Source organism: Zonotrichia albicollis, chromosome 7 (assembly GCF_047830755.1).
Source record: "Zonotrichia albicollis isolate bZonAlb1 chromosome 7, bZonAlb1.hap1, whole genome shotgun sequence".
Classification (NCBI taxonomy): Eukaryota; Metazoa; Chordata; class Aves; order Passeriformes; family Passerellidae; genus Zonotrichia; species Zonotrichia albicollis.
The window spans coordinates 37304139-37325089 of record NC_133825.1 but is presented as its reverse complement, the minus strand read 5'-3'; the positions used below and the strand labels follow the sequence as shown (position 1 = coordinate 37325089).

General features: G+C 58.2%; 1 protein-coding gene across 4 annotated transcripts in view; it reads right to left on the bottom strand.

Moving 5' to 3' along the window:
- Positions 1–372: 372 nt before the first annotated feature.
- KCNIP2 (potassium voltage-gated channel interacting protein 2) overlaps positions 373–20951 on the bottom strand; it is a 43725-nt gene continuing 23146 nt past the window's right edge. Inside the window, exons 2-9 of one of the 4 annotated variants that reach the window (XM_074545105.1) lie at positions 6031–6130; positions 4797–4917; positions 4374–4443; positions 4205–4275; positions 3597–3704; positions 3118–3222; positions 2801–2863; positions 373–2480 (exon numbers count right to left, since the gene is read on the bottom strand). In XM_074545105.1, the coding sequence (XP_074401206.1) occupies positions 2433–2480; positions 2801–2863; positions 3118–3222; positions 3597–3704; positions 4205–4275; positions 4374–4443; positions 4797–4917; positions 6031–6130 (686 nt within the window). In that variant the 3' untranslated portion in view covers positions 373–2432. Of the gene's footprint in view, positions 2481–2800; positions 2864–3117; positions 3223–3596; positions 3705–4204; positions 4276–4373; positions 4444–4796; positions 4922–6030; positions 6131–11385; positions 13914–16714; positions 16833–20951 lie in introns of those variants that run through there. The other 3 variants (XM_005481165.4, XM_074545106.1, XM_074545107.1) reach the window with 3 other exon arrangements.

Sequence of the window (20951 nt, the reverse complement as noted above, 5' to 3'; positions counted from 1 at the left end):
ACCATGTTGCTGTTAGCTCAGCCTTAAATGCCACATGCTAACAAGGGCCACCTGGTCCCAGGCTTGGGTTCACCCAGCAGCATCTGTGGCAAGCTGAAAGCACACCAGGCAGCCTGGCTCCTGAAATGTGACACACTTGATGCAAGAGCTTTTTAACCTTAACACCTCCAGCCTCTGAGCAGGAGAAACATCTGTATTTACAGGACCACTGACAGCATGGCTAAGCTCAGTGTGCACCTTGTCCCCCATGCAACCTCCCAGAGCACCCATGCACAGCACCCCAAAAAGGATACCAGCCCTCTGCAGAGACCCCTGATTTTTCCTGCCCTCACATCCCAGGCAGCTGACAGATGCAAAGACAGAACAGTAGTGTGCATAGCGATTGTGGTTAGATTTTATTGGTTTTTTGTTGGTTTTTCTTTTGTTTTTTGTTTTTTGTTTTTTTTAACTCATATAATTGTTATAATACAAAATATACAGACTGGAGATGCCAAGCAGGTTGTGGGTCACCATGCCCCGGGGCAGGGGGTCACACCATGCGACCTACAGCGTGAGGGGGGAGGCGGCAGGTGCTCCACACGGCAGCGAACAATGGGTACCCCAGAGAGCTGGGAGGAGGGAGAACAGGGCCAAGAGATGGAGGGGTAAGGCCCTCCCACCCGTAGGAGAAGGCAAGTTGGAGCTCAGCCCCACAGCAAACCTGGGAACAGGTCTGTGAGATGAACAGTGTGTTGAATGAACCTAAAAAACACATCATGTCTGCGAGATAAATAACGTCTCAAACGAGCCTAAAAAACGTGATATCTGCAAGGGCTGGGACAGGGATGGTCTCCCTGGGAAGCAGCCCCCTAGCTTTGGCTCAGAGCCCCAGGGGTTAAATTCTAATGTCTCCAGCCCCAGGGCCTCAGCTTGGGTCTGGCCTAGCATGGGTGCTGATCCCAGACATCACAGCTCAGGCCAGCCCAAACCACCCCTGGCCAAAGATACAGAGAATGGAGCCACAGTCGGGGCTGCCAGGGCTGGGTACATTCCCAGTGCCTGTGAGGGGTTTCTGCAGTTGGCATGGGATCATTAGCCCATGGGCATCACTCTCCCAGCTATGACTTGGAGTGGGGTACGTGGGCAGGACAGGCCTGTCTGCACACACCCATCTGCAAGGAGCTGGTGGTGACAAAAACACCCAAGGTCCCCATCCCCAAGGTCCCCAGGCAGGCTCTCACACGGCCATGCTGGGAAATGGAGAAGAGTCCCCCGCCCCAAGGTGACCCTCCAGCCTGCCAGCAGCATGGCAGTGACTCCTGTCTAACCCCAGCCTCGACTTTCTCCTCCAGGAGCTGCCAGCTCAGCCATGTCACCAGCACAGGGCTATCCTGTGGGGACACCTCTCTGCCTCATTGCTTATTCCCCCATTCCCAGGGCAGCAGGTGGCACAGGAGCAGGGCAAGGTCAGCAGCAAGTGATGCCAGGCTGTGAGCCCTATGGGGCCAGAATGGCCACCAGACACCAGCCCATCTCCCTCTTCCACAAGTCCCTGTACCCTGGCTGTCACATCCTCAGGAAGGGTTGAAAGGGTGTCTCTCCACTGGAGCCTCAAAGTGGATCCCTGGGATCCCCCTGTGCCAACACCCCAAACCTGAGGGACAGGGGCTGAGGATGCAGCTCTCCCAGCCTTGCATCGTCCATCCTGGGGAACAAGTGCCACAAGTCACTCAGAGTCCCTTTAGCTTCCATTCTGCCTCTGTCAGGAAGAGCCTCATATTCTAACCAGGATCCCTGGGATCAGGGGATGCTCCCCATAGCTCACGCAGCAGTGACACCCAGGGCTGGGGTGGCTGCCTTCTCCAGGCACGGCCCCTCTGCCCACCCACTGGCCCAGGACAGGGATGGTGCCCAGTGGCTCACAGTGGACACACCAGACATCTTCCCACAGCAGGGCACAGCCAGGGCAGGGGAGGAAGCCGAGGCACTGGCTGTGCCCACTGCAAGACTTTATTGGTTTCTAGACAGCATTGCTGCAGGATTTGGGCTGGAGCTGGGACTGGGGGCTCCTGGGGCTGGGGAGGATCAGGGCAGGCGAGGTGTGGCTGCACAGGGTGGTGTGCACGGGGAAAACCTCTACTGCAGCCTAAGGATGCATCTTTTCCACCAGGATTGGGTGCAGGGAGGTCCATCCAGGTGAAATTCTCATCCTGTGCCAGCCATGCCCATGCTCCAACATCTGGGAGCACCTGCTTGGGATTCCCCAAGGAAAGCAGAGCTGGGCCAGGGGAAAGGGAAGATCTCTGTACCGACTGCATCCCAGGGAAGGAAGGCCTCTTTCCATGGAGGTGTCTGTGCAGCCGGAGCAGGGGAGTCTCAAAGGAAAAGTCAAGAGAGAGAAGAAGGTTCTGGGCCCAGTGTCAGGAGAGCTCATTTGGAGGCAGGTCCGGGAGCTAAATCACGCTGTCGAAGAGCTGCATGGATCGCATGATGTTTTCATCCTGTCAGGAGCAGGTGGGAAGCAGGCAAGTTGGGCACAGAACAGCAATCTGGGCAGCTCCCCCAAACCTGGCTTTACCCTCATGGCAGCTCTGGCACATGGGACAAGAGCCCCAGGGATTACAGAGCCCTAGTGGGATCCATGGGTCTCATCATCTGTACAAGGATACTGGCATGGGTACAGTTCCCAAAGGAGAGCTCCAGCCCTGCCCCTGGGAGCCCTGGCTTCACTCCCTCTCTGCAGGAAGGAAGCAGGAGGGACAAAGGTCCCCAAGGAAGAGGGTGGTAACCTAGCTCAGAGAAGAGTTGCTGGTGACTTTACCTTCTGGCAGGACTCCAGGAACTCCTCGATTGTCACCACACCATCCTTATTCCGGTCCATTTTCTGCAGACAAGCACAGCACAGGGAGCATAGCAGGGACAGCCCCAGCCCTAGGGAGAACCTGGTACCCCCTGCCCAGGTCCCACAGCGGCTGGACACAGTGCACCCCTGGCCCCAGGCATGCCCAAGCACCAACAGGACCAGCACAGCCCTGCCTCATCCCCAGAGTGGGGTGTTTTCTACTGCACCCACTGCAGCTCTGTGCTGGAGCTCTGCTTCCCCAGTGCTCCTGCTTCCTGAGGATGTACCCAGCTCACCTGGAAGAAGTTCTCCACGTGCTCCCGGGGTGCTTCCTCCCTCATGGCCGGGTAGGTGTATTTGCCCATCATGTCGTAGATGGACTTCATGATGTCCAGCATTTCCTGATGGGAAGGGGAGCAGGGTTGCAGTGTCAACACGGGGCTCTGCCGCCACCTGGTCCCCAACCCACACCTTTTCCTTGATGCTCCTGAAGGACCTGTGGGGTGCTCAAATGTGTTTCTGCTGGCTCTGTGCACACTGTGGGGCCATGTGTGCACGTGTATGTGCGATGGAGCCCCAAAGCTGCACACCACTCATCCACCTCCATCCCAGAGTCACACCAGTGCCAGGAGGCCAGGAGGGACATTTGCAAAGCAGAGCTCAGTTAAATATTGATCCCCTAGGCCTTCCTCCAGAGTTCAACCCAGTTCTGCCATTGTCCCTGCCAGGTGCAGACTTGCACTGGCCCTGGGGACCAGTCTGGACCCCATCCCACCTCTTTGGTGATGCAGCCATCTTTGTTCAGGTCATAGAGGTTGAAGGCCCAGTTCAGGCGATCATCAATGGTGCCCCGCAGGATGGTGGACAGCCCAGACACAAAGTCCTGCAAGGATGGACAAGGCAGGCAAATGGGAGTTACAGAGGGCCTCAGAGACACAGGGTACAGCCCTGCTTGATTCTCCTGCAGAGAGGAACTCAGTCCCAAAGCTGATATGCCCTGGGGCTGGGCTGACAAGGCAAAATATTGGGTATCAAAAAGAGCTGGGGGAGAAAAAATTGCTTAACACTGTACATTTCCCACACTACTCCCTTGGGTCACAGCAACCAAGAGGACAATGTGTTCAGTCTTGTGCGAACAAGACCCAGCCATAGCTGTGTCTGCCAGTCTGGATCCCTACACAACCCTACCCAGAAAATACAGAAAGCCCCTTTTTTTAACTTTTCATTAGTTTCTGTTGCCTCTGGGAATTTAATTAACTCCACTAGGCCTCCAACTCTTCATCCATCTGCAATAACACTGCTGACCCCAGTCCATGGTCCCTGGAAGGCTGTGCTCTCCTTGCCCTGCTGCACCCCACCACCCCCTCCCTGGCCACAGCTCACCTCAAAGCTGACAGAGCCATCGTGGTCGGTGTCGAAGGCGTTGAAGAGGAAGGTGGCGTAGGTGCTGGAGTCTGCAGGGAGGCAGGCAGCATGAGGGGGTGCTGGGTGACCCTCTGCCCTGCAGAGGCACCCATGTGTATGGGGGACAGGGACGGGGATGGGCACTCACCTCCTTGAGGGAAGAACTGTGAATAGATCTGCTTGAAGTTTTCTTCGTTGACAATGCCACTTGGGCACTCCTGCCAGGGCAAGATCACAGCATCACTTCCACATTGCAAAAAGGGCTGAGCACCCCCTAAAAACCTGTGTCTGACTTGCCTTGCCCTCCAGCCCTATGGACCTGGTGAGGTGGCTAGAAAAACTGCTTAGAGCATCTCCCTGATTTTTTGGGTTGCACCCCTCGCTGGAGGGGCTCTGTGCACCCAAGGAAACAGCACAGGATCAGGTGTCCCCACTGAGCTCCTTGGAGGTAAGATCAGGCTGTAGCCTTCCATAAACTCTAACCCCAAAAACTTTCACACACAAAGCACTACCCCAAGGTGGACATGGCAGCAGAGGGGGGGGCTATCAAAGCTGGTCAAGGAGTACTCACATTCTTGAAGCCTCGGTACAGGACCTGCAGCTCTTTGCGCGTGAACTTGGTCTGCTCCTGAAGCTGCTCCAGCCCCTCGGGGCGGTGGCAGACGGTGGAGAGCTCAAACTCATCCTCAACACTGTCTGCAAGGAACCCAGGGGAAGAGAGGGTGGCTGAGGCCAGCACTGTCCTGACCTATCTTGTCATGCCAGGGGGCAGAGAGGCACCTTGCACAGCACACACTGTCCTCTCACACCTGCCCAGGTTGACACATTTTTGGGGTGCTCTGCTCAGCCAGAGCTGGGTCTATGCCAGAAGAGGACACTCAGAGACACCCTGGGTTCAGACCAGATTGGGCAACAACCCCCCTCCAGTACAGCCCAGCTTGGGCACAAAAGAGGTGTGAAAACACCCCAGTGCTGAAACCCTCCCTGCCTGCCCTTGTCCTCCCACCAGCACAGGCATCTGCCCAGTGGAGTTCAGACCCTTGATGTCCTGCAGCACCAGGGCTCACATCCAGCAGGAGAGTTGCCCCTCAGAACCCCCAGCCCCAAATGCCACCCCTGCCCCAGCCTTTCCCGATTCTTTTCTACCCCCTGTGCTCCCACCTTCCTTGACAGCTTCTCTCCATCACCTGCCAAGCTGCACAAACCCTGCCTGCAGCACCAGCACCCCGAGACCCCACTCAGCCAAGGGGGGCACACAGCAGTACTCCCTCTTTGTGGGACGGCTCAGACCCTGCCCCTCCATACTCACCTTCTCCCGGGGGGGATTGGCTTGCACCGTGGAGCTGGGAGAGATCCTGACCAGGGGCTTGGACTCTCCAAGGAGCCAAGCACACCCAGTACAGGGGGTTAAGGGACTCTGCACTCACTCCCTGCTCAGCCTCTCTCATCACCCCATCACACCTCCATCTCCAGACCAACCCTCAGCTTAGAGAAACAACTCCCCACCCCTCAGACCAGTGCCGGGAGGGCCCTGCTCCCTGAGCCAGCTCCCAAGCGGTCCTTGCCGCTGTGCATCCCGTGGGAGCTGCTCCAGGGAGACGAGCAGGGAGAAAACCAGCCTGTGAGCAGGTAACGACAGAGGTGGGTGCAGAGCCCATGGGATCGGACCCCTCGGGGGCAGGGCTGATCCTGACAGCCAGGGCAGGGGAGAGGTGGAGGCGTCCCCTTCCCGCAGGCAGGGCCAGGGCGGAGAGCAGGCAGCAGCACCGCCGGGGACACACACACACAAAGGCAAGAAGAAGCACTTGCTTTCACTGAGCGAGGGGATGGATTTGGGCCGGCAGCAGGGCAGCAGTTTGAGGAATCGCTGCTTCAGCGCTTTTTTAGTTTGGACTGGCGGGTTGCCTGGAAGAAAGAAGGAGTCACCAAGCAGAAGAATTAACACAGCATCAGCCCCCGGTCCCGACGGGCAGCAGGGTTGAGCACCCGGCGCGGGGTGATCTGAGCAGAGGCAGCACATGCAGCGTGAGGCTGGAGAAGCAGGAAGGCAAAACCCAGCCCAGGCTCTGGTCGACCTTCCTGCTCAATCCCAGGACAAACCCAGCACTGGAGTATCCACCCTGCAGAAGGATGAGGACAACCCTGCTAGGCTACCCACACCCAGCGCTTTTGTACACCCCCATCATACCAGGGTGCCCTGGAGACTTCCAGGAGCCCAGAGAGACAGGAAATGGCAGGGCCAGACTCTGTCCTTTAGCCTTGAGGACAATTACCGCACCCTGGGGCCCCTCTCGAGAGGCTCTGCAGGGAGGCAAGGTAGAATTAAGCCCAAGAAGCAGCCTGTGGCAGACAAGGGCATTGCATCCTCGCTGAGCTCGGGCTGGGTTTGATCCTGCTGGCACCCAAGGGCTGAAGGCAAAGCATGCACCAGACCCCCCATGCAGCCCAGACTGCAGCATGCACCCCCACCCCAGTGCAACACTGGGATCTGAGCCCAGGAAGCTGCTTTGAGACAGCCAGAAGGGGAATGGGGCTTTGCCTTGGCCAGGCTACAGGGCTGGGAGAGGGACTCCCCACGCCAGCCTGGCCCATGGCCACTGCATCCAAGTCACCCTGCCTTAACAGTAGGTCCCCTCACTGTACTGACCCCACTGCCACCCCCTGCTCCCCCATTTGGACCCCAGTGGGTTCACCCAGCCCCATCTCTCCCAGCTGGTGTTGCCTCATGGCTGCAGACCCCCTTCCCTCCCTTCCCACAGTGCCTCAAGCCAGCAAACTCAGCGCAGAACTAATGCTGCAGATGGGGAAAGGAGGAGGAGGAGGAGGAGGGGATGAAGGTCATGCTGGGCTCCTGCCTCCAAGGGGAGGCAGATACCAGCATGGGGACAAATGGGACAAAAGGTGCAAAGTCCCTTTCAGGCTCTGGTTTGTCACTGCTCCAAGCATCCTGTACATCTACAAGCAGCAGATCACAACACCTACACCTCCTGACCTCTGTTTTTGGGGCTGTTTCTCTAGGGGTCTAGCAAGTGCTGCCAGAGAAGCCCCTTCTCAGCCTTGTGGGACTAAGCTGAGCCCCAGATGCCAGGAAAATGGTGTTGCATGATACCCAGCTCCAAGACAGAGACATGGGTCTGCATCCAGCAGCCACTTCTAGGCAGGCTGGCCCCAAAGTGCCCACAAGCAGCACCTGGCACCCTCTGAGCTCACACCAAGGCAGCTCGATCATTCTAGGGGATGGAGAATAGCTCCAGGAGGTCATGGATCCAGCAGGACATCACAAAAAGCCACTCAAAGAGGGCAAATTCTCCCCAGAGATGTGTCATCCCCACCAGGGTGACAGTGAGCTGCAAACCTACAGGGATGAACCAACACATCCCCTGGCATTTGTCAGGGGGTGACAGGGGCAAGGGTGAGGACCAGGATCTTGGCACTGATAGAACAGCACAACCTGGCTCCTGTCTGCTCCAGGGTTTGCAGGCAGGTGAGGAAAGAGGACTTTTCTTTCCTAGAAGTGGGCATCAGTTGTACATAAACCGTGATTTTGTCCCAGCTACCCTTCCAGGGCCTTAATTTGCAGAGGGAAAGGGAAATTGCACCTTTCAGCCTTCCAAGGATGCTCTGGGGCCAGGTCCCTCCAGCAGAGCTGAGCTGTGGGAACAGACCTGACAGGCAGAAGTATCCCCTTTGCTGAGAGGGAAGAGACAGGGTGGGCAGAGCAACACCCAGTGCCAGGGTGATGCACCCAGGAGGGAGCAGGGCAGGAGGGAAACCACACAGCGAGAGAGATGCAACAGAGAGTAAACTGTGGTTGGACTCACAGGGGCAGCAGGTATAGGCACGTGCAGTAGGTCAGGTCGGGTGCAAGTTACACTTTAGTTTGTTATAAAGAAGGAAAAAGAAAAAAATAAAGAACATGGGCGTTTTCTCAAGGAGGAAACCAAAGGGGGCCCAATTCCAGGGTCCCCAGGGCAGGGGGGGAGCACATTCAGCACATGCAGCTTAACAACAGGAGAGGAGTGACCAGGACTGGGGCTTTGCTGTCCTGGCTTTAGTGAACACAAGGGCTCTGCTGAGTAGGACACACCACCCTCTTTCTGGCCCCAGCATCCAAACCACAAGCAAGTCTGGGAGCTGCTCCTTGCTGGCAAACAGCTCTGCCCAAAGATGAGGAGCAGAGCCTAGCCATGTGCTGCCACTCTGGACACAAGGGACACTGCAGCACGGAGCCCTGTCCCTGTCAGCGACAGCTCCTTCTCCACCCTCCTGCAAGGGCGATCCAGAGGCCGGCACAGAGCAGGAAGGGCTGGCAGTGCTTTGCCTGCGGCGGGGGGGCTGCCGCCTTAAGTGGCTTGTCGCTTCCCAGGCATCGCTCTGCAGCTCGGCGGCTTCAAAACACACAAACACACACAAGCCGACACTCCATCCTTGAGTAGCACCAGAAGGGGAAGGGATTTCCCATCCCCACCTCCACATGCTGTTGAAATGAATCCCAAAGCCTGGCTCTACAGTGATCCCTGCCCCCAGCAATGATTGCCATCAGGATGGCCACGGACCACTTTGTACGGAGCCACCAGCAGCTGATGTGTCCTTGGAGGCTGGATCCAGCCTATGCCACCATGCTGAGGGTTACCCAGTGCTGGGCTGATGCTCCCTTCCCATGGAGGACCCAAGAGGACAAGCAGGAGACAGAGTCAGTCAGGTGCATAACAATGTCCCTGCCTTCCCAGAGAGCCACAGCCACAGTGCCCTTCAGGTGACAGCTGGAGACCAACCCACCCCTTCCATAGCACCCTCCTGCTAGAATACACCCTCAATAACAAACCAACAGGCAGTGCCAAAACTTCCCCATCACTCTCAGTAACCTGTCAATAAATGCATGATCATGATGGGTGGAAAATGTGCATCCCACAACAAGACCTCCCCAGTGTCCCCAGCCCCAGCACCGTTCCAGGAGGGGAGCAGAGCACCAGCAGCCCACCAGCCATGCAGCATCCCAGCCCCTGCTCGGCCCCGTGGGCAACACTGGGGCAGCTGGCACAGCAGGAGGAGCTGCTATCTCACGCTGATCTGAACCCAGCTGCCCCCAAAACCGGTGGCTGACAATCACCCCATGCAGGGCTCAGCCACAGCCTCGGGCAGTGCCATCAGCCACGGCTCTCTGGGGGCTGCAATGAGCTCAGCCCGAGGAAGAGTGAGTCTCCCCTGGGGAGGTCAGGATGTGTCCCACCAACAGCAGCTCTGCAAATGACCCTCATCAGTCAGCAATGCAGAGCCAAGCGTAGCAAAGGTGCCAGACAGTCATCCATCAGAGGAATGAAATCACAGCTGGCATCTCCCAGGGCCAAAGAGTCCTGTCCTGGGGGTGGGACAGAGCTGGGAGCAGCAAAGCTGCCAAGCAAGCTGCAGTTTGTGGGACAGCAAAGGCTCAGGACCAGGATATTCCCTGGTGCCAGAGGGAGAAGCAACTGCACAACCCTTGTGCTGAGCAGTCCCCAGGGGGGTGCTGGCCATGGGCCAGAACGGGCCACAGAGTCAAGTGGGGCTGGCAGCACTGCTGTCCCCATTGCCATCCCCAGCCTGTGGCAGTGCTCCCAGAGAGCCTGGCTGTGCCCAAAGGAGATGCTGCAGAATAATAATTTCTTTAGACCACACCATGCACAAAATGTTGTGAGCAGGGAATGGGACAGGATACACATCCCAAGAGACAGTGGAGCTCAGGGGCTCCCCAAATAGAGCAGACAAAGCTGCAGGACAGGGACAGCCATATGCATCACCCTGCTGCAAACCCACACACAGGGACACATCCTGCCCCCATCAGCACCTCCTCTGGCAGCAGGAACCAGCACATCCAAGCTGCCAGAGGAGTTACCCAAAAATGTCCCAGAGGAGCAGCAGCTCCTCTTGGCTGCAAGCACTGAGTTCCACAAGAGAGCTGGGCTTCTGCATTTCCATTACCCAGATGCCACCCATACCCTCCACAGTAAGGCACAGGGACAAAAAGTGGATGTGCTTCAGCCACACCCCAGGCAGATCCCAGGCAGCTCAGGGACATCCTCCATCAGAGGGAGGTTGAAAGCACCTCCTGAGCACAGCACCCTCCTCTTCTCCCCTCTCTCTGCTCTACTACTAGTTGCTCCTCTGATCACTCCTGGCCACACATCTCCCATTCTGAAATCTGGCTACCCAAGGGGATGTGATCTGCAGTCCCTTCATTTCACAGCATCCCCAGTGCCAGCAAGGAGGCTGAGGGGGTGGAGGCAAAAAACCACATTCATGCAAAGTCTATTGGCAGCCCTTGTCTGAGCTGGGACTGTCTGTGGCACCGTTGAGCCAGAGGAAATAAGGCATCAGCACCGTGCAGCTCCCAGCACTCCCACCCTCTCCAGGCACAACCAACAGGTGGTGTATCCATTGCTCTGACACATTTTAGGTCCTCTTCTTTGGCCACATCCAGCCCTGTCCTCAGTACCCACTTGCCAATCCAGGAAGCCAACACCCAGAGCATCCTCATCTTTCTCCAACCCTGGCACAGCCCCGCAGGGAGGGCAAAGGGGCTCTCAGATCTTTTCCCATGTTTTCCCCATAGCCACCAATTCCTGCAGCAGTGAGAATGCTTTGCCCTGCAGGGTGCTGTACCCCACATTCATGGCTCTTTTCTCCCAGTTCACAATTATCTCTTCAGCCCCAGTTACCTGCAGCGTTTCCCCCCATCATCTGACAAAGCCCAGCCCTCTGCATCCTATTGTCCTGAGACTCCAATAGCCCAGACAGTCTCCATCCCCCAGCACCCCACATGTCACTGCACCCCAGTGCCTCAAGACACAGATATCCCCCACCCTGAAGCTCCCAGACACCTTAAATTTCTAGCATCCTGCACCCAACACCACACATTCCAATGTACACAAATATTCCCACCCAATATCCTAACACTCTGAAACACCCCCAGACACCCTCACTTCCCCAGTTCCCCACACCCTTTGCTGGAGTGCTGCCAGAAACCCCAATGCTCCCCCCCCCCAACAAAAAAAAGCCCTAAACCACACTAAGCCTTCAGAAACTCCCCTAAGCACCCTGCAGCCCATGGAATAGGAGGAGCACCTCCACCACCACATCCCCATCTCCTTGCAACCCCATCCCCATCCCTGTCCCCATCCCACCTCCCCTGGTCAGGTCGATGATGCCCAGAGCATGGAGTATCTTGAGGCTGGAGCAGAGCAGCAGGATGATGCCCACGGTTTGCAGCCCCTGCAGGTCCCAGGGTGCCTCAGCAAGCGCCATCCCCAGACACAGCCCCAGCCGGCAGCTGCTCTGGCAGCAACAGACCCAGCAACGCAGGAGAGGGGAGGGCAGGGGAGGAGAGACCTGCCTTGGCCCTCCCTCTTCTTGCCCTGGCACCCTCTGGGGTCCCCCGGGGCACCCAGACTGCAGAGAAGCCGAGCCCAAGGGACTTAGGGGCCAGCTCTCCTGCAGGGCACCCCTGCACTACACAGCCTGGCACAGGAGGAAACTGCCAAGGGGTGCACAATGGGCACCAGTGGGTGCATGGAGGTGGAGGAGGCTCAGCCACACCGACTTCCACCCCAACAGCAGCTCGTGGTGGCACTGGAGCTGAGCAGCCTGCAGGGACCCTCGAGTTCATCCCACACTACTGGGATACTGCTGTCACCAGCCCGGGGAGCAGCTCTGCCTAGGAAATCCACTCTGCCCCATCACAAACCACCAAACCTTCCCCAATAGTGTCCCTGCCTTGCATGGCACAAGTTCCCTGCCTTGGAGCTCAGCCTTGTCCACTGATCACCTCCACAGACATCTGCAACCCTCATCTCCTCCCTCTTCTTCTGCATCTCTGCACCAGCAAGTCAGCACAGCCACAGCTGGGGCTGCCAGCCCCGGGTAGGGGCAGGTTGCTTGCTCCTGGAGAGAAATGTGCTCCATAGGGTGAAAATGTGCCCCACAGGGTGTAAATGTGCCCCACAGGACACTGCCTGGAGGGAGGGCAGCACGTCAGGGACAGCCAGGGTGGATGCTCCCCACAGCCCACCCAGTATCCTGCTTGGAGGGCAGCAGGAGGGACTCCAGCCTGGCAGCAGTGTTATCAGAAAGTGGCTTTCAGCTGTCTGTGCATCTCTCATCTAACAGCTGCTTCTGATGAGGCCACCTCCTGCCCCAGCAGTAGAACAAGCCCCAGGGCAGGCACCCATGGGGGAATGAGACATTCTCCTGTATCCCTGGCAGGGGATGCTGTAGCCAAGCATGGATGGCACATCTGACATCATATCAGCACTCCAGGCACCATGGACTCCACACTCCCTAGAGCCCAGCCCAGGGCACTTCTACTCCCCCCTGTGCCCTGTCCTGGGGTCTAATCCTGCCCCTCACAGGGGAGAGGTGAAGGACATCCCAATGAGCTTCCACAGCACCCTGCAGCCCAACACAACCTTGTGCTAGAGAGTCACAGCCTCTCCCACTGGACATCAAGGTTTCACCCTCCACCAACAGAGCAGGACTACAAAGAAGGGCAGTCTATTCTAATAGGCTCCTTTGCTCTCTACATTTCTTGATTTTTCTCACCTCCCTGTGGCAAAGTAATCTCTGGCCCCTCTGTCTGTTGGCTCAGAGCCCATCCCAGGACAGAGTGAGGGCCCTTTCCCATGTCCAGCTGGATCTCCTTGCTCCCCTCTCCAGGCACATCAGTAACAGTAAGAGCAAATCAGGCCAGAGGGAATTGGGAAGGAAGCAATGTGAAAAGTGATTAACACAAGGCCGGAGGGGGAAGAGATTCAACAAGCTAATTAGGTCTGGCTGGGCTGAGCAGGACATGTCACCACGCAGCAGCAGAGGCACAGGGTGCACTACAGGTACTGTGGACCCTGGGGAGCTCAGGGCTGCTGGGAGAGCCAACACTGCCCAGCCCTAGAGCCAGTGACAAACCCGCTAGCCCGTGGAAGGGCAAGGGTTAAATCCAGTGCAGATAGGGAACGTCTGGTGCAGCCCAGCCCAGGGAACCCCAAACTTCCATCTGGAGTGCCTGCAGCTATCCTAGGCTGGATTTCAATGCTCCAAGATCTACTGCCCTGCAGCAAGCTCACCTTGACCTCGGGTCTGTCAGACCCACCAGGCTGGATGACACCCTGAGCCCAGGGACCAAAGCATCACACCCGAAAGGGCCTCTCCCTCCTGCAGCCACGACACAGCACTCCTGCCAAAGAGGTTCCTGGAAAGCAGGAGGAACCAGGGCTTGGCACAGGACTTTGCTCTCACCAGCACCTTGGGGATGCTTCCTTTCTCTCCTCTCCAGAGGGACCCTCATCCTGAGCCCGCCATGAGGAGGGGTCCATTCTGCTCACTGCCACCACCCTCTGCCTGGCACCATTCGGGGTGCTGGCAGCACCCAGGCATGCCATGCTCCCTCCTGTTTCTCCCACATTCGGGAAGGGTTTGGCACCCTCCCAGCCCTGCTTCTCTCTCCCTATCCTGAGCTCTACAGCAGCGGCAGCCCCCAAGGAAGGCAGAGGCCAGCACACCCTATGCTGGGGGCTCTCCAAGACACCCCCAGTCCTGCCTGTCCCCCAGCACGTACCCTGAACAGCCAAGGCAGGAACAGCCCTGGGCGGGCACCGATTATCCTGCCGACAGCAATCTGCCACTTCATTCAATATTAATCTGTGGCTGGGCTACGCGGGTGGCGCTCCCGCCTCCTCCCTCCCGTCACCCCTCCTCCCAGCCGGGACTGATTGCTCTGAGCTGAATTATTGATGCTGCACTTCAAGAGGCAAAATTGATAGTGTTTCTCTCCACCTGCCCCATCCTGAGCGCTCGGCCAAAGCGAGATCTCAGCAGAGGTCTGAGAGCCTCCTGCCTGGGTCTGCCAGGAGACCTTCGGGGCTGGGGACAGCCATGATGGCACTGGGCAGAGAGGGATGACACAGTCCATCATTGATTATCCAGCTGTAAACAACGTCAGTTCCAGCATTGATCACCTTGAAGATCCTGGAGCACAGTGCAATCACGGGGATGCTCCACTGCTGCTGCCAGACAGAGGCTGTGCCTGTGCCACCAAGGCTGTGGCAAGGTCCCGGGGGTACAGTGCCAAGCAGACAGGACAAGGGGTTGCAGACAGTCAGCACTTCTGTCCAAGCCCTTTTTCAGGGAAGTGCCAGCTCCAAATGAAGGAGGGGGTCCTTGGGACCTCATCCAGCTGAGTTTGGGAACCCAGCAAGCCTGGAATTCCCCCAGGATCTCATTGAAGATGCTCCCACTGAACCCTTCCCCCAGACTTAGAGGGGTTGGCTTGGTCCCCTCTGGAGCTGCTCCATTCCCAGCCCATCACTGCGGTGGCACAGCACAGCCTGGGCAGAGAGAGAGCCACAGGCAGGGGAGCAGCAGGGATGGGGCAGGCAGGGCCTGGGCCGGCAGCTGGAGCAGGGAAGCACCGCCAGCAGCATCGATGGCTCAGGAGCAGGGGCAGAGCCCCATGTCCATTAGCAGACCCAAGCCATTAGTGTTTGGTTTCAGGCTCTTTGCAGTCTCTGGGCTGTCAGTGTTGACCCAGCCATGGCTTGTAAACAACCCCTGGAGGGGACACAGTATTCACCAGCCCCAGACACTGCCTGGGACCTTCCCTGGAGAGCAAAATCCTACCTGCTGCCTCTCAAGTCAGAAGGGGCAGCAGCCTATGCAAGAGCACCTCACCTCCATCCCAAACCGCTGCTGCTCACACACAGGACTCCTTGTACAGTGCCCAGCTCAACCTCTGCCAACTTTTGCCCCTTAAGCAACATTTCCCTCTTCTCTGGGCACCTTCAGGCAATGGGAGCAACTGCTGGCAATCCAGGGCACCTGGATTCCATTCCCACCCTCGCAGCTGGGGCACATCTCCATCCAAGCCAGAGGGAACTGCAGCTTCTCAGCATGGGAATGTGAGTGGGACAGGCATGGCCCTGTTCCTTCTGGAGGAGTGACAGGTGACCGGGACAAGGCTGGACACAGAACACCCCATCTCCAGCATCCTGCTCTGGCCCATGCTAGGGAAAAGCCACTTGCTCATGGACAAGGAGTGTGCGCCAGGAAACAGAGGAGCCGCACAAGGCAAGGAGTGGCCCCTGCCTTGTGCAGAGCCCCTCTGCAGGGTTGCTGCAGGGGCTGGGGGCTCTCTGTCTCCACTCTTTCCACCACACCTGGGAGCTGCAGAACAGCTACAATCAATGCCACTGATTTTGGGCCAAAGCTTTGAGCAGCTACAGGGGGAAGCAAAAGCAGTGGAAGGGGAAAGCAGGGTCTGAGGGAGGCACCCCCAAATCACCAGGAGGACGAGGGGGAATCCACCCTGGGCACAGACAGCATGCCCTCCCCTGGCACTCACAAGGCAGGGTGTCTCACAGGTCAGCTCCTGCCTCAGTTTCCCTCCTGGTATGATCCACCTAGGAGTGCTGCTGCTGGAATACAGGGACTTAGCAAGCAGTTAAATAGCAATGAGAACTTCCACCCACCTTTCCTGTCCTGCAATCAGCTTCCCAGGATCAGAGAGAGAGATCCCCCCATCTGTCCCCTCCCTCCCTATCCCCAGGCACAGCCATCCTGTAGGTGCAGCCTTGTGTGCTGCCTGCTTCACTGCTTGTGGAGGGGAGCACTCACCACTACACCCAGCCCGTGCTGCACCCAGTGCTGGAGAAGCACAGCACATATCTCAGGGCACCAGTGGACCAGGAAAACTGTGTCTCCTCCTCACCCTGTGCATGCCCCAATGCCAGGGGCCAGGCAGGCTGCAGCATCCTTCAGAGAGGTGTGTGTGGGCATGGGCAGGGGCTGGGCAGGGCTGGGGGACCCTTCACACAACCATCACCCTGGGATTCCAGGGAGCACCCAGCCAAGCAAGCCTCGACCTCGCTCCCACCATGAACAAAGCAAAATCCCCTGGGTGGATCCAGACTCTGCCAAGTGTGTCCCGTGCACAGCACTCAGCACCTCACAGCCCATCCACAGCTGGACAGTTCCCTCTGTGTCCCCCACCCTGCCCAAGGGCCACAGGGAGCCCTGGGGAGAGCCAGGAGCAGGAGCCCAGCATGCACCCATCCTGCCTGAGCCTGGCTGCTGTGCAGACTGGTGCTGAGTCCAACACCTCACGTGCAGGGTGAGGTGACCATGGACTCTGGTAACACCTTGCTCCTGTGGAGGTGCTGGAAAACACCCTGGTGCCCACACACACGGTCACATACAGTCCCAGTCCCAGCCCCAGCATCCCAGCACACATCAAAGTCACCACCATACAGCAGACACCTTGCCAGCCCGATCCCCTCCCTACATCCCCAGCCACTGGGACAGGCAGGATACTCTGCTCCTTGCATCCTACGCCCCTACAAGCAGCCAGCGGACACCAGGACTCTCTGATGGATGCAGCAGCCTTGAAGCATCCTTGGGGGCAGCTCTGGACACCCAGCACCTGCCCCTCGTGTCCCCGGAGGTGACAGCACCGCCCACACCCGTTACCTTCCAAGGACACAGGCTCGAAGAGGCCAAATTGCTCCAGCACCTTGACGAAGAGGACCAAGACCACCAGCACTGCAATCATCTCAAGGCCTTCCAGGTTCATGGTGAGGGTGTCTCATGGCCCCTCACCCCTCCATCCCTCCCTACCACAGTCCTGGAGCCCCCTCACCCCAGCACCTCGCATCCCCAGGGACCAGGGCCTGTGTCCCTGGCGGGGATTTGGCTGTCACCCCCTACTCAGGGACAGCTGCCATCAGCCATGGGCGAGCAAGGGGTCAGCACAGGGCTGAGCAGGAGGCTCAGGGAGCCACGGCCGAGAGCCCAGGCAGAGCAGGGCCGTGGCTGTGAGTGAGAGTGGAGAGAGGCCAAGGGGAGGGAGGCGTGGGGGGTGGCGGGGATGGGGGGGTCGGAGGGGGAAAGAAGGCATGCCCTCCCATTCCAATGACACCACCTCCATCGATTTGCTTAATGCAGTTGCTAAGGAAACGGGCCACAGATATTAAAAGGCACTCGGTTCCCAGGGGGGGACACGGGGAGGGGCAGGACGCTGGGCACTGGCAAAACATCCAGGATGGGGATGACTCAGGTTTGTCCTCTGTGCCCCAGACGTGTGTCTGCCCCAGGGGGACCAGCTTGGCTAAACATCTCAACATCTCCCTCCTGGAGAGTGTCTGGGGCAACAATTCCATCTGCCCCATTGCTGAGCAGGCAGATGGGTCCACCTGTTTTGCTGGGAACACCAAGGGAAGATGGGGAGCAGGTCAGGGAGAACAGCCAGACCCTCAAATGGTGCAGCAGTAGCAGGAGAGGAGGAGAAGCAGGGGCTAGGGACCCAGCCAAGGGCACAGAGAAGCTGGAAACAGAGGGTGAACCTGTGCAACTGTGCCTCGAGCACACATCCACACACAGCCAACGGGGCTAAATGTAGCTCTTTTCTAACAGCATTCCAGCCCCTGCCTGGCTGTTTGATCACAAACACAGGGATCTCTGGGGATCCAGGTACCTGTGGTCACTGCCTGTCACCAGGGCCCAGCACCCCTTGGGGTCTTCCCCATCGCTTCCCCCAGGGATGCCACCAGCACTGCCCATCTCCAGGCAGACGATTCCCATATGGCCCATGATGCAGGACCAGCCCTAACTCCAGCACTGGTGTGGTCAGCAGGGAGCAGGGCTGCCCCCATGCCAGTGCTGCCCCTCAGCTCACCCCAGGAGCAAGGCCAGCTGCCACAGGTGGGGTTGCCATATGGAGCAGACCCCCGGCAAGAGCTCCCAGCAGGGCTGCCGCACCCCAGTCTCCCAGGAACCCCCATCCCCAGCCCAGGAGGCTGCAGGTTTGCCCCTGGCAGGGGATGGGGAGGGCTGGTGTTTCAGTCCCAGGTCACAGCACAGCCTGGCTATCTCATGGCTCCATGCCACAGGGCTTGGCATTGCCTGCCCACCTGGGGCACGCTCCCAAGGCTGCTCTAACACCAACAGAAGATGCCAGAGATGCATCAGAGGCGTCTTGGGGAAAGAGCTGAAAGCCTTCCCTGGGGAAACATTCCCCAGGCTGGAAGTTTTCAGACCTCACATTTCCTTTTCTTGGAAAGAGCTGAGTTTCCAGGCACTGGGCCTGGATTTCATGTGTCTTCCCAGTTTTGCCCTCCAGTCAGTCCCTCAGGGCTGGGGTGGCACAGACCTGTTGCACACCTGCAGGAAGTTTCTCACTGATGCCAACTGTGTTTTTAAAGCCACTTTTCTCGCTGAGCCCCAGTTACAGCCCATCCTCTCCTCAAGCCTCCAGCTGCTTCCAGCACCGATGCCTGTCCTGCAAACCATGAGTCTATTTTTGTAATCTAGTTTTAGCCAGACGTAGAGGGAGAGGAGCTCTTCCAGCCTGATCCAGAGGGTTTAGGGCAGTTTCTCTGCAAAGGGAACCTGCTGAACCCATGTGAATGGACTGTCATCGGCCCCTCATGCCTCTGGCAGCATCGTGGGATGCTGGGGCTGAAACAGTGGCAGGTCAGTCACCAAGTGACAGCTTCCCCATGTGCCTTTGTGCCTCCCCCGTGGCAGCCATCCTCCCCAGCAGAGCAGTGATAATTCTCCCACTGCCTGCCCTGTCAGGATTACACATTTCTGTGCTGGAGCCATTAAAAAAACACTCCATTGTTTGCTGCCAGCATGACACAGAATCACACCAGGACCAGCACAGGCACCCAGTGCCACACACTGTGCCCAGCTCCCAGCACCCCCAGATTCCCCAAGGTTTCTTGCCCAGAGTTTATTCCTTTCAACCAAGGGCAGCTCCAGATGGGCTAGATGAGACAAAGGACCATCCCTTCACCTCATCAAGGTCCCCAGGGATGTTAATCCACCTGGAGCTGCCCCCAGGATGGAGGAGACACCTGGGACCACATGTGGGAGGTCACCACTGGAGCCAGACCCACAGCTACATGCAAGGGATACTCAAGAGCACGCATACCCCACCAGAAGTGTGGGGCAGGGCTTTGCCTCCCATCCCACTGAGGGGCATCACTCCCAGGGGTGCTCCCTGCCCCTGCAGCCAGTCAGCATTTGGCCATGCTATGGGAAGTGCCCCAAGGCTCTGGCTGAGCTGTGCAGAGAGGTCTCACAGATGGATGGAGCAATGCACACCCCAGGCAGGAGAGGCTCCGCACGACCCCAGACACGTGAGGCCAGTTTCACCCCTCCTGCCCTGCTCCTTGCCTCGGGGTCTCACCCTGCAAACCCCTGGCACTCACATCCCACTGCAATGGGGCTTGGAGAGACCCTTCACTGGGGAAAGTGGGACCCCTGCCACATCCCAGAGCTCCCCAACACACCAGATGAGCACCAAAGATGTGGGTCACACCCAATGGGACCCAGAGCCCCAAAACACAGATTGAGGCCTGAGCATGAGCTCTGGGCACCCTACAAGAGTGGGAGGCTCCAGAGAGTCCATCTGCATCCCCATCCCACAGCGAGGGGCACCAGCATCCCAACACCAGCAGCACGGTGGACCCGGAGCAGTGCTGGATACAGCCCTGAGCCACAGCTCAGCCCCGGGCTGCCACCGGCTGCTCTCACACACAGGAGCAGGACCACAGCCAGGAGGAACTAATGAAGCCACTGAGGAGATGGAGCTCTCCCAGAGAGGGAGTCCCCAGTGCACCTCTCCCACACCAAGCATGTGGCCCACCTCACCGCTTGGTCTGTGCAAGTGGCCGGACCAGGCCACCCTGTCCCCCCACATCCCCAGCCCTGTACCTTCGATGCCGCTGATGATTTTGAAGCAGCGGGTGGTGAACCAATAGGAGATGAGGAGGAGGATGGCAATCAGGGAGGCATAGAGCAGGCTGTCGTTGTGCAGGGATGTCCTCTCCATGGCTCCATGCCCCGTGCCCCGCTGTGCTATCTGGGGCAGCCCTGTCCCCCGCCAGAGGAGCGGCCACTACGGGCAGGGAGGCGGGGGGCCGCACGGGCAGGCAGGCAGGCAGGTAATTGGGAGCGTTGTGTGAGAGCCAGGCTCCCAAACCAATTACCTTAATTGTGCTCAGACAGCACATGGCAAACAGTTAAAAATAACCCTCCTGGCCCGGGGGGAGAGTGGCACCATCAGCCAGGAGAAGGAGGCAGGGGGCAGAGAACAGACGGGGCTCGTTACACATGTGGCTGTGTCTCGGTGCCATGGGGCCAGCAAGGCATCACCACAGCCCAAGGGCTGCTCTGAGTTCCCTGATGGTCTTGGGATCCTCAGGGCTCAGCTCCTTGCTGCCACACCACAGGTGAAGCTGGGAGTCCTGGAAAAGGGGCTCCCTAGGGAAAGATGCTGCCAGGATCTCTGCTGATGCCTGTGTCTGTCCTTGCTCCAGACACGAGGACTTGAAGGAAAGTGTCTCTGCAGTTCTGCCGTCCTGGAGAGCTGGGTCTGGCTCCCAGATCTGGCTCTCTGGATCCTGTTCCCTGTGTCCCACAACAGCATGTCCCCAGAGATGCCTGCGATCAGCATCTGTTTCTCTCAGCCTGGAGTCAGATACAACCAGCCTGGTTCCTGCTCCATGATGCCAGGTGCATTTAGTGCCACTGTGGGTTTGGGCACACTCACTCACAGATCCCAAACCAAACTGGATTAACTGCACCCGTGCCTGAGACACTTCTGCCCCTGCACAGCACTTGGCTCCACCTGCTGTCCCATGGGACATAGGGCTGAGGAAGACACCAGACCCAAGTGTTCCATCCCAAACCCTCTTTGCAC